The sequence below is a fragment of the Oncorhynchus mykiss genome, chromosome 2 (assembly GCF_057628025.1).
Source record: "Oncorhynchus mykiss isolate SJ-2025 chromosome 2, ASM5762802v1, whole genome shotgun sequence".
Classification (NCBI taxonomy): Eukaryota; Metazoa; Chordata; class Actinopteri; order Salmoniformes; family Salmonidae; genus Oncorhynchus; species Oncorhynchus mykiss.
Window position 1 is genome coordinate 85,382,984 of NC_143023.1, and position 20,184 is coordinate 85,403,167.

The 20,184-nt window shown below is 41.4% G+C and overlaps 1 protein-coding gene across 4 annotated transcripts in view; it reads left to right on the top strand.

The window, feature by feature from the left end:
* The first annotated feature begins 1,304 nt into the window (after positions 1-1,304).
* The window catches only part of LOC110498104 (protein bicaudal D homolog 1-like), an 81,014-nt gene continuing 62,134 nt past the window's right edge, over positions 1,305-20,184 (top strand). For 3 of the 4 annotated variants that reach the window (XM_036957511.2, XM_036957505.2, XM_036957497.2), the window contains exon 1: positions 1,305-1,906. In XM_036957511.2, coding sequence (XP_036813406.2) covers positions 1,691-1,906 — 216 coding nt within the window. In that variant the 5' untranslated portion in view covers positions 1,305-1,690. The remainder of the gene's footprint in view (positions 1,907-20,184) is intronic. The other variant, XM_090210672.1, reaches the window with a different exon arrangement.

Here is a 20,184-nt window from a genome sequence, read left to right on the forward strand (position 1 = left end):
CTGGCTCGCAGTTGACGTTCCAATTCATCCCAAAGGTGTTCGGTGAGGTTGCGGTCAGGGCTCTGTGCATGCCAGTCAAGTTCTTCCACACCAATCCTAACAAACTATTTCTGTATGGACCTCACTTTGTGCACGGGGGCATTGTCATGCTGAAAGAGGAAAAGGCCTTCCCCAAACTGTTGCCGCATTCACCTAGCATCCACCAAACCCAGATTAATCCGGCGGACTGCCAGATGGTGAAGCGTGATTCATCACTCCAGAGAACGCGTTTCCAGTGCTCCAGAGTCCAATGACGGCGAGCTTTACACCACTCTATCCAACGCTTGGGATTGCGCATCGTGATCTTAGGCTTGTGTGTAGGTGCTACGCGCTTCAACAGTCGGCGGTCCCATTCTGTAAACTTGTTAGGCCTACCACTGAGCCATTGTTGCTGCTAGATGTTTCCACTTTAAAATAACAGCACTTACAGTTGAACGGGGCAGCTCTAGCAGGGCAGAAATTTGACAAACTGATTTGTTGGGAAGGTGGCATCCTATGACGGTGCCACGTTGCCAATGACGGTGCCACGTTGCCTATGACAGTGCCAAGTCACTGAGCTCTTCAGTAAAGGCCATTCTAATGCCAATGGAGATTGCATGGCTGTGTGCTAAATTTTATAACGGGTGTGGCTGAAATAGCCGAATCCACTCATTTGAAGGGGTGTCCACATATTTTTGAATAGATAGTGTCCCTCATCAAATACATATTTCAGACAGGTGTTTGTGCTTATAAAGTAGGTCAGAAAGACCATAAGTTACGACCTGTTGCCTTTGTCGGTCATTTGGAAGAAGTGAACAATCAGGTATATACATTTCTGTTAATAGGTTTTTCTTTAAAAAACTGCCTGAAGCAAGCACTGTAAGTTATGATCCTTACTGGCCATTGCTTTGATGTGGGATGTTCCTGTATCATCCATTAGATGACAATGTTGAGTGCAATTAATGTAACCAACATTAACCCAGTTCAAATGACTCTGCTTGTATTTTTTATTTTTTATTTTGTAGCATAATGAAGCTAATTTAACATTTAAATGATTTTATGCATATAATACACCATAGACATGGGCCTATATGGTTTGGTCATTTCTTAAGCATAAAACACGAATATTGACAGTGATTGAATCCAATATCTCTTAAGAAGATAACCTTTTCGGTATCTCTAAAGATAATATTTGCCTAATAATTGTATATTTTTCAAAATTCTGATCTTCACAGGTTTCAGGTAAACCTATTAAAATGTACTCAGACAATACATGTTATTTTCTCAGCGTTGACAGGCAAGATGCGTCGACGTGTAGTCCTAGTGACGCCATGAGAGATGGGTGCTTCGTGGACCACTTTTCTTCATAAAAATCGAGAGATGGCGTCCTGCACCCCGTGAATAATCAAAAATGATCATAAAGAATTGATGAAGAGATCACTCTACCGTAATGTATCATTATGCTACGACCCCTCAATTGAAGTAGGCTAATAATCGTCATCTTTCACTGATAGAAACAGCATTTGTTTTGGTGCTGTTCTGCAATAGCCTATTCGTATTCCACCTGACTTTCCCACATTTAACAGGGGGGTTGGTTCCGCTGGGTTTGTTTCAGCATCCTCCAACTTCCGCCTCTGGGTGTCCAACGCAGGGAGACAGGGAGAGAAGGGCGATGGCTGCCGGTGGAGGATGCGGGGAGACTGTGGATCAGTACCGGGCGGAGGTGGAGCGGCTTACCCAGGAACTTGCGGAAGCGAACAGAGAGAAGATAAGGGCGGCAGAATGCGGTCTTGTTGTGTTGGATGAGAACCAGACTCTAAAGCACCAGTATGCCGATCTGGAATCGGAACAGGAGACGCTGAAGCAAGAGTTGGAACAATTACAAGAGGTAGGTTATACAGTATGTTACAGTAGGATACAGCCTTTCTTTCCTTATTCAAGATAATTCAATGCTGTATGGGTCAATCAGGACCAAACCTATTATTAGATCCTTTTACTAGGTAGGCTACATGAAATGGCAAGATACATTTATTGTATATAAACTATAGCATGTTTATTTAAATTTGGGTGAGCTTATTGCCATATGTTGGTAAATTCTGAGACATTAATGACATATTATTTGTATGGAAAAGGTGTGTGTGCGTGTGTGCGTGTGTGTGTGTGTGTGTCAGTGTGTCAGTTTTTCCATTAGCTGATAATATCTGACTTTATGTAACAACAACAAAAAAGAAAAGCAATAAATAAAATTGGCATCAGCCAATGTCTGGGAGAACAAAAAAATCCCGTTGCTAACTAAACATGTTTCGCCTATTCCTTGATTAAAACAACCATTCAATGTAAATATAGATTAATTTGCATAATTTAGTGGAATTGGTGCTTGTGTATTTTCGTTAGTTATTATGATTCTTACTTGTCACATGCGCACAACATACAGATACAGAGCCTAGTTTAAGCGGAAAATCTGTCAGACAGAGCAAGAGCTGCTGCTGCTGGAGTCAATTGTGCTTTTATAAACCCACTGGTGCAAAAAGTACCCAATTGTCATACTTGAGTAAAAGTAATGATACCGTAATAGAAAAGGGCTCAAGTTAAAGTGAAAGTCATCAAGTAAAATGTTACTTGAGTAAAAGTCTGAAAGTATTTGGTTTTAAATATACTCAAGAATCAAAAGTAAAAGTATAAATAATTTCAAATTCCTGATATTAAGCAAACCAGATGGAACCATTCTCTTGCTTTTTTAAATTCATGGATTGCCAGGGGCATGCTCCAACACTCAGAAATGATTTACAAACGAAGCATGTGTTTATAGTGAGTCCGCCAGATCAGAGGCAGTAGGGATGACCAGGGATGTTCTCTTGATAAGTGTGAATTAGACCATTTTCCTTTCTTGCTAAGCATTCAAAATGTAACGAGTACTTTTGGGTGTCAGGGAAAATGTATGTGTATGTTTGTATCTGTGGGTTAGTTGACCCATGGGCATGGGGTTGCTGCTGTGAGGTCATTGTGAGCTAATAAGTAATACAGTTCTATCATTCATATACTATCATTTTAGATAACAATGAACATGGATAGAATATGTAAACATGTGACCATAGACCAGATATTCCCCCTCTGTATCACGTATGTTAGTGAGATGTACACTTTAGTTGTTTTCTTCCGATAAAGAGCCAGGCAGAAGCTGTATTGTGTTATTCATTTCTGAAGTGTTTCATTGTTACTGTAAAGAATATCATAAACTCCATAGGTACTGAGTTTTGTCTGCCTCCACTTGCTAGAGCTTGAATAACGTATGACTTCTTTTTTTATTTTTATGAATTCTGTCATTACTGCAAACATGCATAAAGCAACAGGAAGGGGCAGCTGCTGACAGAGCTCAAAGCGCAAAGTCCTTATGGACATGGGGAAGCTATAGGGCTATTGGGAGGAGAGACTGGAGGCAAGGATGGTGGACGTGGCGAGAGAGGTGGGCAGTAATGGCAGTTTGATATGGAATAACTTCCCTTTGCAAAGCAGCCCGGTTCTATATCAGATTTAACCAGAGTCATCTCTTATAGTACGGTACATGGCTAACAAGCACTTACAGTCTTAGTTCTCAGGATGTATTTTGCTGGCCTGAATCTAAAGCCTGGTTTAAACTACACTTTAGGGCTGTCCCGACTAAAAACAATCCTTGGTTGACCGGAAGTTTTCTGTTTTTTCGACCAATCGAAAACATTTTTAAAGGTGTATTTTTACATATATAATTAAATCAATTTAATGAAATCAACTATATTCATTGAGCTTGTCTGATGCTTTAAGCTTACGGTTTGATTAAATAAGACACACGCCTCAAGAGGGCGCCAGAGATCTAGAAACTAGAAAGAAAAAAAACTTAACCTGAGCCAACTATTCTCCTCCCACTCCTGATGGCTTTCACAGATTCTGCCATTACTCTCCTGAAGTTGCCGGTCATGAGGAGTCGGCAAACCTTCTCATGTTAAATGGCAATTTATCTTACCATTTCTGTGTACCAGTTATGGTTTTCATTTGCACATTTTTGTGAAACAGTAACTTATTTTGCCATTGCCAACTATATAAAAATAGCCTACATAAAGTCAACAAATAAAAACATTGCAGCCTGCAGGTAGAAAATATCCTGATAAAAATGAATATCCTATGAATCTCATTGGCTACACATGGCCTGTATGTAACGAATTTGAAACATTGTATCAACTTTTAACTTGGGTCTCGCCTGAAGCTTACACTAGCGAACTAGCAACAATTTATGAAATATTCTGGGCCTTCAGGTTCCTCCGCCAGTGAGCTCGGGACCGAAGCAGCTGTAGGCTATTTGCGAAAGGGATAAGAAGCAGTGCTTGACTTGGGCAGGAGCTCACCGGAGCTGAGTACCAAATGTTCTACTGCTTGAGCTCCTGTTCCTCTTACAGAATATTAGCTTGAAGGTATTGTGGAGCTCTTGCTACTAAATATAAGCAGTACCAGCATCCAAAATGAGTACCGGGACCTATTTCAGTCCAAGTCAAGCACTGATAAGAAGTAATCAGGTAAGCCTATTTTATGACCTTTCCACTGGATCAGAGCAGGACATTTTCCCTTTCAAGCTGAGTGGTTATCGAGGCCGCGCCTCATTAGCTCATTGTTATGTATGTATCCAAATAAATGTCTCTAAAAAACAGCTTAAACATTTGCAAATGCATCTAATTTGCTATTAGTCTTAAACATTTGCAAATGCATCTACTTTGCTATTGTTCTGGCTTTCTGATGTGACTGTAAGTTAGACATAGTTGGCTAGCTAACAAGCAAGGGATAAGAACGTTGCCAGCCAGTATGGCAATGGAACACTTAAAACGAACAACTGGGTCGCGTCTCTAGCAACCGAACCGATAGAACGAACGACCAGCCAGCTTGGGTAGCAACCCTAGATTTGTATCAGGACTATATAATGTGGAAGGATAAAATAGTATGAAAAAATTCATGAAAATAACGTTTTTAATAAAAATATGTCAATCATTATTTTAATATGTTGGTAACCCGTTGAATAAAAGTGATAATGCCCTCAAAGCCGGTGTTTGGAGGACATATTAGCACAGTTTGCCGGCCCTCGACGAACAACAAATGTGACAATATATCCTCCAACCACTGGCATTATCACTTAAATGGATGTGCACAAATTGGCGGGAGAGAGAGCATTCTGGAGAGAGAAGTGCATTGTTTATCTGGGCGCATGTTCAATCTGACATCTGCATTGGCTATGCAGCATTTCATGGTTATGTGGCCTCAGCAGAAGTCAGGGCATTTTAAAAATGTTATTCCACCTTTATTTAACCAGGTAAGCTAGTTGAGAACAAGTTCTCATTTCCAACTGCGACCTGGCCAAGATAACGCAAAGCAGTGCGACACAAACAACAATACAGAGTTACACATGGAATAAACAAGTGTACAGTCGATAACACAATAGAAAAGAAAGTCTATATACAGTGTGTGCAAATGTCTTGAGGAGGTAAGGCAATAAATAGGCCATAGTAGCGAAGTAATTACAGTTTAGCAAATGAACACTGGAGTGATAGATGATCAGATGATGATGTGCAAGTAGGAATACTGGTGTGCAAAAGAGCAGAAAAGTCCCATTAAAACTGTATGGGGATGAGGTAGGTAGATTGGGTGGGCTATTTACAGATGGACTATGTACAGCTGCAACAATCGGTTAGCTGATGTTTAAAGTTAGTGAGGGAAATATAAGTCTCCAGCTTCTCCATACTCCATACTTCTTGCGCTTCACAGAGCAGTGTAGAGCTGTTGTCAAGGAAGTGAGTTTGTGTTTATACAGGATGTATAACGCCCACCAATTATGTAAATGCGGAGCTATACAGAGCCCTCTGCATTGTTACAAAATGTGGGAGGCGCAATGAGATGGAGTATGCAGCTCGATTTGGCCTCCTCATGCCTCTGGAGGAAATTATGTCACACTCTCCATATGGAGCCTCCGACCATCAAGCTCACTGAGATGGGCGCAAATATATATGTACATTTGTTACTGCTCGATTAAAACAATCTCGGTCGATCAACAGCCTAACGACCAAACAATCGACCAGTTGTTTGGGGTCATTGTGGTCAGCCCTACTGCACTTAGACCTGGGTTTAGACACCTTAGAAAGTTATTAGCGCCATATTTTTGGAGCTAGCCAATGACAGAGTTCCCTTGTCAACTTATTAAGTTTAGCCCTGGGCTAAGAAAGTTGATCTTTTACAAATCGATGATCTAGTGTTAAAGATTCCTAATCTGATATAGTTGCGGAATTTCACTCCTTGGTTTTGTCTTATGTCTTATAGCCAAATAAATGTTGTCATTATCCTTTTCCCCAAAGCCAGTTTAATACTTCACTTATATACTGTAGTTCACATGCACTCAATCTGGGAGTGGCCAACCTGAGCCTAAGAACTGATTGGAGAACATCTGCTCACTTATTCTCTTTCTCTCATTCTCTATTTCTACCGACACAGTGGGTGTTCTGTAATTAATCCATGGCTGAGCATATATGGGCCAGATTAAAAAGTCATGATAATATCCCACTGGGCACACACAGGTTGGGTCAACGTTGCTTCCATGTAATTTCAATGAATTTATGTTGAACCAAGATGGAATAAACATTTAATTGACGTCTGTGCCTAGTGGGATAGCACGCTCTGGATGAGGAACTTAAAATATTAAATTCTACATGCATCATGGCTAGTTCTGTGTGCATTTATGGGTTGTATGCATTCTGCTCCACTAGCTGGACTTCAAAGGATGGTGTAGATATTTTTTTGCTTTCACTGGCACTCAGATTGCAGATCATCAAAATGAACTCGACCTCCTGCTACATTTGTATTTATACTTGTTTATTCAGATTGATAAAATATTGATTTTCAAAGCACGATGTTTGTTTGAGTGTGTGTTGTGTTGATGCCACCCTTTCATCTGACGATCTTATGAGAGAAATAGAGAGACATACTAATGCCTAGCAGTATACTCATTGTTGGGGTGGGATTGGCGTGGGGTGTCGGGTGGGGGTGTCGGGTGGGGGTGTCGGGGGTCCATTGATGACTTTTGACCGCTTCTTTGGATTCCTCATGTTTAACTCACAACTCAAAATCAGATGTTAGGTACTACAATCATTGAATATTATATGAATCCTCTAAATTAAAATGACCAATTTGGGTGCAATCTATTACCTTAATTTATCAGAGATCAAATTATATATATATATATATATATATATATATATATATATATATTTTTTTATTTCTCCCAAATTTCGTGGTATCCAATTGTTAGTAATTACAGTGCCTTGCGAAAGTATTCGGCCCCCTTGAACTTTGCGACCTTTTGCCACATTTCAGGCTTCAAACATAAAGATATAAAACTGTATTTTTTTGTGAAGAATCAACAACAAGTGGGACACACAATCATGAAGTGGAACGACATTTATTGGATATTTCAAACTTTTTTAACAAATCAAAAACTGAAAAATTGGGCGTGCAAAATTATTCAGCCCCTTTACTTTCAGTGCAGCAAACTCTCTCCAGAAGTTCAGTGAGGATCTCTGAATGATCCAATGTTGACCTAAATGACTAATGATGATAAATACAATCCATCTGTGTGTAATCAAGTCTCCGTATAAATGCACCTGCACTGTGATAGTCTCAGAGGTCCGTTAAAAGCGCAGATAGCATCATGAAGAACAAGGAACACACCAGGCAGGTCCGAGATACTGTTGTGAAGAAGTTTAAAGCCGGATTTGGATACAAAAAGATTTCCCAAGCTTTAAACATCCCAAGGAGCACTGTGCAAGCGATAATATTGAAATGGAAGGAGTATCAGACCACTGCAAATCTACCAAGACCTGGCCGTCCCTCTAAACTTTCAGCTCATAAAAGGAGAAGACTGATCAGAGATGCAGCCAAGAGGCCCATGATCACTCTGGATGAACTGCAGAGATCTACAGCTGAGGTGGGAGACTCTGTCCATAGGACAACAATCAGTCGTATATTGCACAAATCTGGCCTTTATGGAAGAGTGGCAAGAAGAAAGCCATTTCTTAAAGATATCCATAAAAAGTGTCATTTAGGGCCTCCCGGGTGGCGCAGTGGTTAAGGGCGCTGTACTGCAGCGCCAGCTGTGCCATCAGAGTCCTGGGTTCGCGCCCAGGCTCTGTCGTAACCGGCCGCGACCGGGAGGGGCGACGCACGCGACCATGGGGCGACGCACAATTGGCCTTCGTCTCTCCCGAGCCCGTACGGGAGTTGTAGCGATGAGACAAGATAGTAGCTACTACAACAATTGGATACTATGAAATTGGGGAGAAAAAGGGGTAAAAAAAAAAAAAAGTGCCACAAGCCACCTGGGAGACACACCAAACATGTGGAAGAAGGTGCTCTGGTCAAATGAAACCAAAATTTAACTTTTTGGCAACAATGCAAAACGTTATGTTTGGCGTAAAAGCAACACAGCTGAACACACAGTGAACACACTGTCAAACATGGTGGTGGCAGCATCAGGGTTTGGGCCTGCTTTTCTTCAGCAGGGACAGGGAAGATGGTTAAAATTGATGGAAAGATGGATGGAGCCAAATACAAATATCCAATAAATATCATTCCACTTCATGATTGTGTCCCACTTGTTGTTGATTCTTCACAAAAAAATACAGTTTTATATCTTTATGTTTGAAGCCTGAAATGTGGCAAAAGGTCGCAAAGTTCAAGGGGGCCGAATACTTTCGCAAGGCACTGTACTATCTTGTCTCATCGCTACAACTCCCGTACGGGCTCGGGAGAGACGAAGGTCGAAAGCCATGCGTCCTCTGAAACACAACCCAATCAAGCCGCACTGCTTCTTAACACAGCGCGCATCCAACCCGGAAGCCAGCCACACCAATGTGTCGGAGGAAACACCGTGCACCTGGTGACCTTGGTTAGCGCGCACTGCACGCGGCCCGCCACAGGAGTCACTGGTGCACGATGAGACAAGGATATTCCTACCGGCCAAACCCTCCCTAACCCGGACGACGCTAGGCCAATTGTGCATCGCACCACGCACCTCCCGGTCGCGACAGAGCCTGGGTGCGAACCCAGAGTCTCTGGTGGCACAGCTAGTGCTGCGATGCAGTGCCCTAGATGACGGCGCCAATTGGGAGGCCCCTATCAAATTATATTTCAACAAAATAATTTTTCAGGAATGCTAATCTTATCTATTTCTAACAGTATAAACTACAGTACCAGTCAAAAGTTTGGACACTCCTACTTATTCAAGTTTTTTTTTATTTTTACTATTTTCTACATTGTAGAATAGTGAAGAGATCAAAACTATGAAATACCACACATGGAAAAATGTAGTTAAAAAAAGTGTTAAACAAATCAAAATATATTTTATAATTGAGATTCTTCAGAGTAGCCACCCTTTCTTTGACAGCTTTGCATGTTAAAGCATCACTCCCTGTCTCTCAAGAGGTCTGCTCCACACAAGTCTGCTTATTGATTTAGATATGGTGTTTTGATTTGTGTGTGCGTTTGTGTTTTCATATGTCTTTGTGTGTCTGTCATTGTTGATGTTTATTCTGACCCCAGCACGGTTGTATAACAGAAGCCAGTGTTGACTAAGCCACATCACTCTGGCTTGGCTGGGGGGCCCTGGCCGGATCTTAGCTGTGCTGACTTGGCAGGGCCTCAGCATGGTCGGTCCACTATAGTGATGAGTCTGTCTCAGAGACTAGGTCAGTCAGAGCAGAGGGCTCAGCAACACCAGCCCACACTGGGCTAGAAAGCTGCGGTTGCATTCTACACACTGACACATTCCTATGGACAATCAGCATGACTCAGGGGTGAACCCATACCTGAGAAATGTCAAAAACTAACGTGGTGTTGCTAATGACATGACGGTAATGACGTGTTGGTAATGACATGTCTGTAATGACGTGTTGGTAATAATATGTCGGTAATGACGTGTTGATAATGAGATGTTGTTAATGATGTTCTGGTAATGACGTAAAATCACCAACACTGATCAAACACAGACCAAACCGCCACTGTGCTCACTGTGTGGAACCATATAAAGTAACAATGTCAGTAGCTTACTGTATATGCATGTTTCTAACATCGATTTTCATGCTCTCCACAGACAGTTGCATAATGCTTATTGTTTTATGCCTGAAGGACAGAGCAGAAATAGGCTCTAGTACTGTTACACTGAAAGCAGCCGATACATTTTTATCTCTTATGGGTGAATCCCCAGCGTTTATAGAGTATTCGGGTTGGCTGTCATGGGTTGTCCTTCGTTTACTCACAGACCAGTGTTTTAGTGACAGGCCTGGACTCCATGGTTGCAGCTGGATCCCTTTCCACAGTGATGGTGTCTCCATTATCCTCCAGTTCAAAACAAATCAAATGTTATTGGTCGCATACACATGGTTAGCAGATGTTAATGCGAGTGTAGCGAAATGCTTGTACTTCGAGTTCCGACAGTGCAGTAATATCTAACAAGTAACCTAACAATTTCCCAAAAACAACAACAATGGCTTGCGAAAATATTCACCCCCTTAGTATTTTTCCTATTTTGTTGCCTTACAACCTGGAATACATTTTTTGGGGGGAATTTGTAGAATTTTATTAACACAACATGTTAATAAACACTACCACTTTGAAGATGCAAAATATTTTTTATTGTGAAACAAACAAGAAAGTACACAAAAAATGTCAACTTGAGCATGCATAACTGTTCAACCCCCAAAGTCAATAGGCAGGGCATCCCACGGAGCACCATTAAATCCATGATTTAAAAAAATAACAAAAAAAAGGTTCTCTGGTTCGATGAGACTAAAATTGAGCATTTTGGCCATCAAGGAAAACGCTATGTCTGGGTCAAACCCAACACCTCTCATCACCCCAATAACACCATCCCCACAGTGAAGAATGGTGGTGGCAGCATCATGCTGTGGGTATGTTTTCATCGTCAGGGACTGGGAAACTGGTTAGAATTGAAGGAGTGATGGATGGCGCTAAATACAGGGAAATTCTTGAGGGAAACCTGTTTCAGCCTTCAAGAGATTTGAGACTGGGACGGAGGTTCACCTTCCAGCAGGACAATGACCTTAAGCATACTGCTAAAGCAACACTTGAGTGGTTTAAGGGGAACCATTTAAATGTCTTGGAATGGCCTAGTCAAAGCCCAGATCTCAATCCAATTGAGAATCTGTGGTATGACTTAAAGATTGCTGTACACCAGCGGAATCCATCCAACTTGAAGGAGCAATTTGGCCTTGAAGAATGGGAAAAATCCCAGTGGCTAGATATGCCAAGCTTATTGAGACATACCCCAAGATACTTGCAGCTGTAACTGCTGCAAGAGGTGGCTTTACAAAGTATTTACTTTGGGGGATGAATAGTTATGCCCGCTCAAGTTCTGTTTTTTTTTTGTCTTATTTCTTGTTTTTTTTCACAATAAAAACTATTTTGCATCTTCAAAGTGGTAGGCATGTTGTGTAAATCAAATGATACGAACCCCCAAAAAGTCAATTTTAATTACAGGTTGTAAGGCAACAAAATAGGGATAGAGGACAGGCCTATCAGAGGAAACTAGCGGAAGGAGGAGAAAGGACATTACAGCAGCATAATATTAGAAGCTCTACATCCAGATGTGTGCTCATCTGAACAATGATGACAACTCCATCAGCAAGTCAACCAGGCTGAAAATCATTTACAGATATACTTGACAGTACAGCATATTACACAGGCTTCAAGTAAGAAATACTTTTCAAAAATACATTAGGTAGGTATCGGCATCTAGTGTACTAACCACCTAGACATGGCTCCCTAGTCCTACACAGACTGTCACATATAGGATTTAACCCATATAATTTTCTCTATGCTGTCACACACGTTCAGGTCTGAAGTGTGACTGATGTCTGTCTGAGGAGCACAGCTCTAACATCACTGGAGGTTTCTGCTCCCAAGGCTTTAATAATAGCAGAGAATGTTAGAGGTTCAGTGTGCCACAACTCATCCCTGTCGCAGAAGGCTCCTTGCTTAGCTTGCATGCATACAGTCTTATATTTCACAGGAAGTGTATGATTCGATATTACACTATATATACAAAAGTATGGGGACACCCCTTCAAATATCTGTATTCGGCTATTTCAGCCACACCTGTTGCTGACAATGAATACAATCGAGCACACAGCTATGCAATATCCATAGACAAACATTGGCATTAAAATGGCCTACTGAAGAGCTCAGTGACATTCAATGTGGCACTGTCATAGGATGCCACCTTTCCAACAAGTCCGTTCGTCAGGTCCCTTAGTTCCAGTGATGGGGAAATCTTAAAGCTACAGCATACAATGATATTCTAGATGATTCTGTGCTTCCAACTTTGTAGCAACAGTTTGAGAAGGCCCTTTGCTGTTTCAGCATGACAATGCCCCCATGCACAAAGTGAAGTCAATACAGAAATGATTTGTTGAGATCGGTGTGGAAGAACTTGACTGGCCTGCACAGAGCCCTGACCTCAACCCCATCGAACACCTTTGGGATGAATTGGAACGCCGACTGCGAGCAAGGCCTAATAGCCCAACATCAGTGCCCGACCTCACTAATGCTTTTGTTGCTGAATGGCAATGTTCCAACATCTAGTGGAAAAACTTCCCAGAAGAGTGGAGGCTGTTATCACAGCAAAGGAGGGACCAACTCCATATTAATTCTGATTTTGGAATGAGAAGTTTGATGAGGACGTGTCCACATACTTTAGGTAATGTAGTGTATATGAGATATCATCAACCTAAGATACATTTCTCCAGGAAGGACAGCTAAGCATGGTCATAAATCATGTCACATTCCCTTGGATAACAAGGTGTTACTTTAAATGTAAGGCTTCAATGAGTACGGTTACATGCACACAAGAATGTGATTATTGTGGATTGTGTCAGATGAATATAATAGTTAGATTAAACTTCTTTGGGATCGGTGTCCCTTCCACGGGACGGTTGAGCTAATGTAGGCTAATGCGATTAGCATGAGGTTGTAAGTAACAAGAACATTTCCCAGGACATAGACATATCTGATATTGGCCGAAAGCATAAATTCTTGTTAATCTAACTGCACTGTCCAATTTACAGTAGCTATTACAGTGAAATAATACCATGCCATTGTTTGAGGAGAGTGCACAATTTTGAACATGAGAAGTTATTTATAAAGAAATTAGGCACATTTGGGCAGTGTTGATACAACATTTTAACAGAAATGCAATGATTCATTAGATCAGTCTAAAACGTTGCCTACATACTGCTGCCATCTAATGGCCGAAATCTAAATTGCACCTGGGCTGGAATAATACATTATGGCCTTATTCCAGAGTCACCTCTTCACTGTTCAAATCAAATCAAAGTTTATTTGTCACGTGCGCCAAATACAACAGGTGTACATTGAAATGCTTACTTACAGGCTCTAACCAATAGTGTAAAAAAGGTGTTAGGTGAACAATAGGTAAGTAAAGAAATAAAACAACAGTAAAAAGACAGGCTATATACAGTAGCGAGGCTATAAAAGTAGTGAGGCTACATACAGACACCGGTTAGTCAGGCCGATTGAGGTAGTATGTAGATATAGTTAAAGTGACTATATATTTGACTATATATATATGATGAACAGAGAGTACCAGTAGCGTAAAAGAGGGGTTGGCGGGTGGTGGGTGGCGGGACACAATGCAGATAGCCAATGTGCGGGAGCACTGGTTGGTCGGCCCAATTGAGGTAGTATGTACATGAATGTATAGTTAAAGTGACCATGCATATATGATAAACAGAGAGTAGCAGCAGCGTAAAAAGAGGGTTTGGGAGGGGGGAAGACAATGCAAATAGTCCGGGTAGCCATTTGATTACCTGTTCAGGAGTCTTATGGCTTGGGGGTAAAAACTTTCCAACTTTCTGACGTTGAGACTGGTGTTTTACAGGTACTATTTAATGAAGCTGCCAGTTGAGGACTTGTGAGGCATCTGTTTCTCAAACTAGACACTCTAATGTACTTGTCCTCTTGCTCAGTTGTGCACCGGGGCCTCCCACTCCTCTTTCTGTTCTAGTTAGAGCCAGTTTGCGTTGTTCTGTGATGGGAGTAGTACACAGCGTTGTACGAGATCTTCAGTTTCTTGGCAATTTCTCGCATGGAATAGCCTTAATTTCTCAGAACAAGAATAGACTGACGAGTTTCAGAAGAAAGTTCTTTGTTTCTGTCCATTTTGAGCCTGTAATCGAACCCACAAAGGCTGATGCTCCAGATACTCAACTAGTCTAAAGAAGGCCAGTTTTATTGCTTCTTTAATCAGAACACCATTTTTCAGCTGTGCTAACATAATTGCAAAAGGATTTTCTAATGATCAATTAGCCTTTTAAAATTATACATTTGGAGTAGCTAACACAACGTGCCATTGGAACACAGGACTGATGGTTGCAGATAATGGGCCTCTGTACACTTATGTAAATATTCCATTACAAATCAGCCATTTCCAGCTACAATAGTCATTTACAACATTAACAATGTCTACACTGTATTTCTGATCAATTTGATGTTATTTTAATTACCCAAAAATGTGCTTTTGTTTAAAAAACAAGGACATTTCTAAGTGACCCCAAACTTTTGAACGGTAGTGTATGAGGTAGAAATGTGACTACTATTTGACTACTATTGTAGGGAGGCAAGATTGTTCTTGAGGAGTTCAGTTATGAAGCTAAGGATTAGGACGCCATATTAATCATGGATGATTAATGGTTGTGCTCGGTGGTGGGCATGGTAACCATCTTTGTAGTTCTGGGCCTGTGGCTGGAGTGTGTTGGAGTCCATAGGAAGACTAGCTCAAAGTCACTTCAGTTAGCAGGCTGGAGATAGAGGACCTCTGTGTGTCAGAGATTAAGTTATTGTTATCATAATGTATTGTGTACTTTTATAACGAATTGCCTCCACTACATTGTAGCAGAACTGTCTTCAATGCCTAGTTGGAGAAACTTTGTTGATGCCTGATTGTTCACTTCATTGACAATGCCACTGAAACCTGTCTTGGTGTGAAATGAAGATAAGTGAAGATCTGAATGTACTCTCAGTTTGACAGGTTGTGGCATATGGAGAGAACATTGAAAAGTTAGAGAATAGATGAACATTTTAAAAACTTCAATTTGGAAAAGTATGCTTATTAGCCCTACTTTGCTTTGCTGAATCTGCCTACTGTGGTTGTGAGTGTTCCCTTCATCCAGTGACTAAAGAAGGAGTGGGAAGGAGATCAGCTTCAGCCCTACTGTGGGGACAACTCTGGTAGTAAATCTGTATTTTCTGTCTGGAAAAAGAGACAATGGAGAGATGCATCATGTATGTCATTACCCTGCTCTCCACCTCCTTCCTGATGACATCAGCATTGGGAAATGGGAAAGGGGAGGGCAGAATCGATACCCCATGAAATCCGCTTCCCCCCTGCAAAGTCTCACCTCCCTCTCCCTGCAACTCCTTCTTTCCCCCTCACCTTTCCCTCTCCTTCCCCCTCTCCTTCCCTAGCTTCAGAGAGACTCCCATGTGGCTCCCCCTGGGGAGAGGAAGGGGGAAATATGCATTGATTTCTGCCTGTTGGTGTAAAAAATATATTATGCCTGAGAGGCATTGTGTTGGGCTGCGTAGTAACCTGCAGTATGTGGAGAAGCATGTGGAAACGAGAGGAAGAGGGACGTGACATGGAGGTGCGGGTGTTATTACTGAGTACACAGAGGGACGAATGACAGGGGAGGGGTGGAGGATGACACTGACCTGTCACACTCCACAGAAAGTGATCTTGTGTGTTGTTTCAGGCCTTTGTGACAGTGTGGACATTGTGACGGTGTTGACTCTGGAGAGAAGAGGGGAGTGGGTCGCAAGCAGATTACACAATACGCAGTAGTAGGAGAGGTGTGGCCTGCAGATAGAGAGATAATGACTTGGCATTTAAAAATAGGGAGCAAATGTGATAACTGATACATGTGGGGTAGAAAGTTTACCCTTTAGGCCTTGCAAACTTGAACAAATCCAGCGGGCAAAGAAATGTGAAGAGGGGCATTTATTTAAGTTGGTATGGCATTATCTAAACAAGGTACATTTTACTTGGTTTTAGATTAAGCATTAAAAAGATGGTTACTGTGAGGATTAAGTCAACTTTGACGTTCATAAGATAAAGCTAATCAATCATGTTGCCAGCGGGGCCTCTTAGAAAGTCTATATCCTGTATATTTAGTCGATGTGTATATTTAGTCCCCTCTGTGTTTTTTGTGTCCTCCCTTGTGATTCTCGCATGAGTAAGTCAAGGTCTAATGCTGGTCTATGGGAGCAGCCTGGGGAGCAGCCTGGGGTGCATCCAAGATATCATGTTTTTCAAATAGCTCTTTTTACTGCAGTGAAATGATTCTGGAAAGGGAACTGGACTCCTGTGCCTGTAGGCTTCTGTATTGATTGTAGAGCCCTACTTCAGCTGTTTGTGCAGCAAACTCAACTTTGAAGTCACTGCAAAAAGGAATGGACCCATTCACAAGGGAAGGTTTGTTTTAGTTGGTTTTTATACCCAAATGACCTGTTTTAGGCTATTTTGAGGAAACTATTTCTGTTAATTTTTCTAAGTATACTTCATGTACTTTTCACTGTTATACACTTTTGTATGTCAGTATGAAACAGCTCTATAAGACCATAAAATATCATGGTAAAGTATTACAGTTAACTTCAGACCTAAAGTAACACAGTGATTTGGGTTTCATTTGCTAATTAAGATGGAAACAATGACCCTTCTGAACACAATCGAAGTAAAGCTTCTGCAAGCTTTAGTTTTCATGTCTGTCATGTCATAGATGTTTCCACGCAAACTGAAGCAATTATGGGGTGGGATCCAGTCTTGTTTCATGTTTCTCATTTCATAATCTCTCCATGGAGGAGAAGAAAAAGAAGGAAGAAGAGGAGGGGAGATAGCAAGAGACCATTTTATTCCATAATGACCTTGGGAGGAGTTCTCCTGTGATTATAGAGCAATGACATATACAGTTGAAGTCGGAAGTTTACATACACCTTAGCCAAATACATTTAAACTCAGTTTTTCACAATTTCTGACATTCAATACTAGTAAAAATGCCCTGTCGTAGGTCAGTTAGGATCACCACCTTATTTTAAGAATGTGAAATGTCAAAATAATATTAGAGAGTAATTTATTTCAAGCTTTTATTTATGTTATCACATTCCCAGTTTACATACACTCAATTAGTATTTGGTAGCATTGCCTTTAAATTGTATAACTTGGGACAAAAGTTTCGGGTAGCCTTCCACAAGCTTTCCACAATAAGTTGGGTGAATTTTGGCCCATTCCTCCTGACAGAGCTGGTGTAACTGAGTCAGGTTTGTAGGCCTCCTTGATCGCACACACTTTTTCAGTTCTGACCACAAATTTTCTATAAGATTGAGGTCAGGGCTTTATAATGGGCACTCCAATTACCTTGACTTTGTTGTCCTTAAGACAGTTTGACATAACTTTGGAAGTATGCTTGGGGTCAATGTCCATTTGGAAGACCCATTTGCGACCAAGCTTTAACTTCCTGACTGATGTCTTGAGATGTTGCTTCAATATATCCAAATCATTTTCCTACCTCATGATGCCATCTATTTTGTGAAGTGCACCAGTCCCTCCTGCAGCAAAGCACCCCCACAACATGATGCTGCCCCCCGTGCTTCATGGTTGGGATGGTGTTCTTCAGCTTGCAAGCCTCCCCCTTTTTCCTCCAAACATAACGATAGTCATTATGTCCAAACAGTTCTATTTTTTCTCTAAAAAGTACGATCTTTGTCATCATGTGCAGTTGCAAACCTTAGTCTGGCTTTATTATGGTGGTTTCGGAGCAGTGGCTTCTTCCTTGCTGAGCAGCCTTTCAGGTTATGTCGATATATAGGACTTGTCTTGCTGTGGATATACTGTAGATACTTTTGTACCTGTTTCCTCTAGCATATTCTCAAGGTTGTTTGCTGTTGTTCTGAGATTGATTTGCACTTTTTGCACCAAAGTACGTTCATCTCTAGTTTGACAGAACGCGTCTCCTTCCTGAATGGAATGACGGCTGCGTGGTCCCATGGTGTTTATACTTGCGTCATATTGTTTGTACAGATGAACGTGGTACCTTCAGGCATTTGGAAATTGCTCCCAAGGATGAACCAGACTTGTGGAGGTCTACAATTGTTTTCTGAGGTATTGGCAGATTATTATTTTTTTCTCTCCATGATGTCAATCAAAGAGGCACTGAGTTTGAAGGTAGGCCTTGAAATACATCCACAGGTACACCTCCAATTGACTCAAATTATGTCAATTAGCCTATCAGAAGCTTCTAAAGCCGTGACATCATTTTCTGGAATTTTCCAAGCTGTTTAAAGGCACAGTCAACTTAGTGTATGTACACTTCTGACCCACTGGAATTTTGATACAGTGAGTTATAAGTGAAATAATCTGTCTGTAAACAATTGTTGAAAAAATTACTTGTGTCATATAGTTTGTTAATAACAATAAATTTGTGGAGTGGTTGAAAAACTAGTTTTAATGACTCCAACCTAAGTGTATGTAAACTTCCGACTTCAACCGTATAAACCCTGGATTGCTATGTTTTGGCCATTGAGAGGCTTTGAAGCCGCCGGTCGGCCAAATTGGTACTCCCCAGTAGGAGCAGTCCTCCACAATATTTCAATGAAATGTTTCAAAGATAGAATTACATGTATTAAAGTATTTTTGTTGTTGTAGTGGGGGCAGTAACATTAGTAATCTCAAAAATGTTTACTTCAGGGAAAATATTTTTATATACTGAACAAAAATATAAACGTAACATGTAAAGTGTTGGTCCCATGTTTCGTGAGCTGAAATGAAAGATCCCAGAAATGTTCCACATGTACATAAAACTTATTTTTCTCAAATGTTTTGCACAACTTAGTTTACATCCCTGTTAGTGAGCATTTTTACATTTCCAAGATAATCCAACCACCTGACAAGTGTGGCATATGAAGAAGCTGATTAAACAGCATGATTATTACACAGGTGCACCTTGTGCTGGGGACAATAAAAGGCCACTCTAAAATGTGCAGTTTTGTCATACAACACAATGCCATAGATGTCTCAAGTTTTGAGAGAGTGTGCAATTGGCACGCTGACTGCAGTAATGTCCACCAGAGCAGTTGCCAGAAAATGTAACGTTGATTTCTCTACCATAAGCCGCCTCCAAGGTCGTTTCAGAGAATTTGGCAGTACGTCCAACCGGCCTCACAACCACAGGTGTAACCACGCCAGCTCAGGACCACAGGACCTCTTCTTCACCTGCAAGATCATCTGAGACCACCCTCTCGGATAGCTGATGAAACTTGGGTTTGTACAACTGAGAAATTTCTGCACAAACTGTCAGAAACTGTCTCAGGGAAGCTAATCTTCGTGTTTGTCGTCCTCACCAGGGTCTTGACCTGACAGCAGTTTGGTGTCTTAACCGACTTCAGTGGGTAAATGCTCACCTTCGATGGCCAATGGCACGCTGGAGAATTGTGTGCTCTTTGCGGATGAATACCGGTTTCAACTGTACTGGGCAGACAGCGTGTATGACGTCGTTTGGGCGAGCGGTTTGATGATGTCAAAATTGTAAACAGAATGCCCCATGGTGGCGGTGGGGTTATGGTATGGGCAGGCATAAGCTACGGACAACGGACACAATTGCATTTTATAGATGAAAATTTAATGCGCAGAGATACCATGACGAGACCCTGAGGACATTGTCGTGCCATTCATCCTCTACCATCACCTCATGTTTCAGCATGATAATGCACGGCCTCATGTCGCAAGCATCTGTACACATTTCCTGGAAGCTGAGATTGTCCCAGTTTTTCCATGGCCTGCATACTCACCAGACATGTTACCCATTGAGCATGTTTCGGATGATTTGGATAGACGTGTACGACAGACAGCGTGTTCCAGTTCCCGTCAATATCCAGCAACTTTGCACAGTCGTTGAAGAGGAGTGGGACAATATTCCACAGGCCACAATCCACAGCCTGATCAACTTCTGTGTGCAGAAGGATTTTGTTAGAGTCTAATGCTGTGTAAATTCTTGAGTTGAATAGTACTAGTCACTG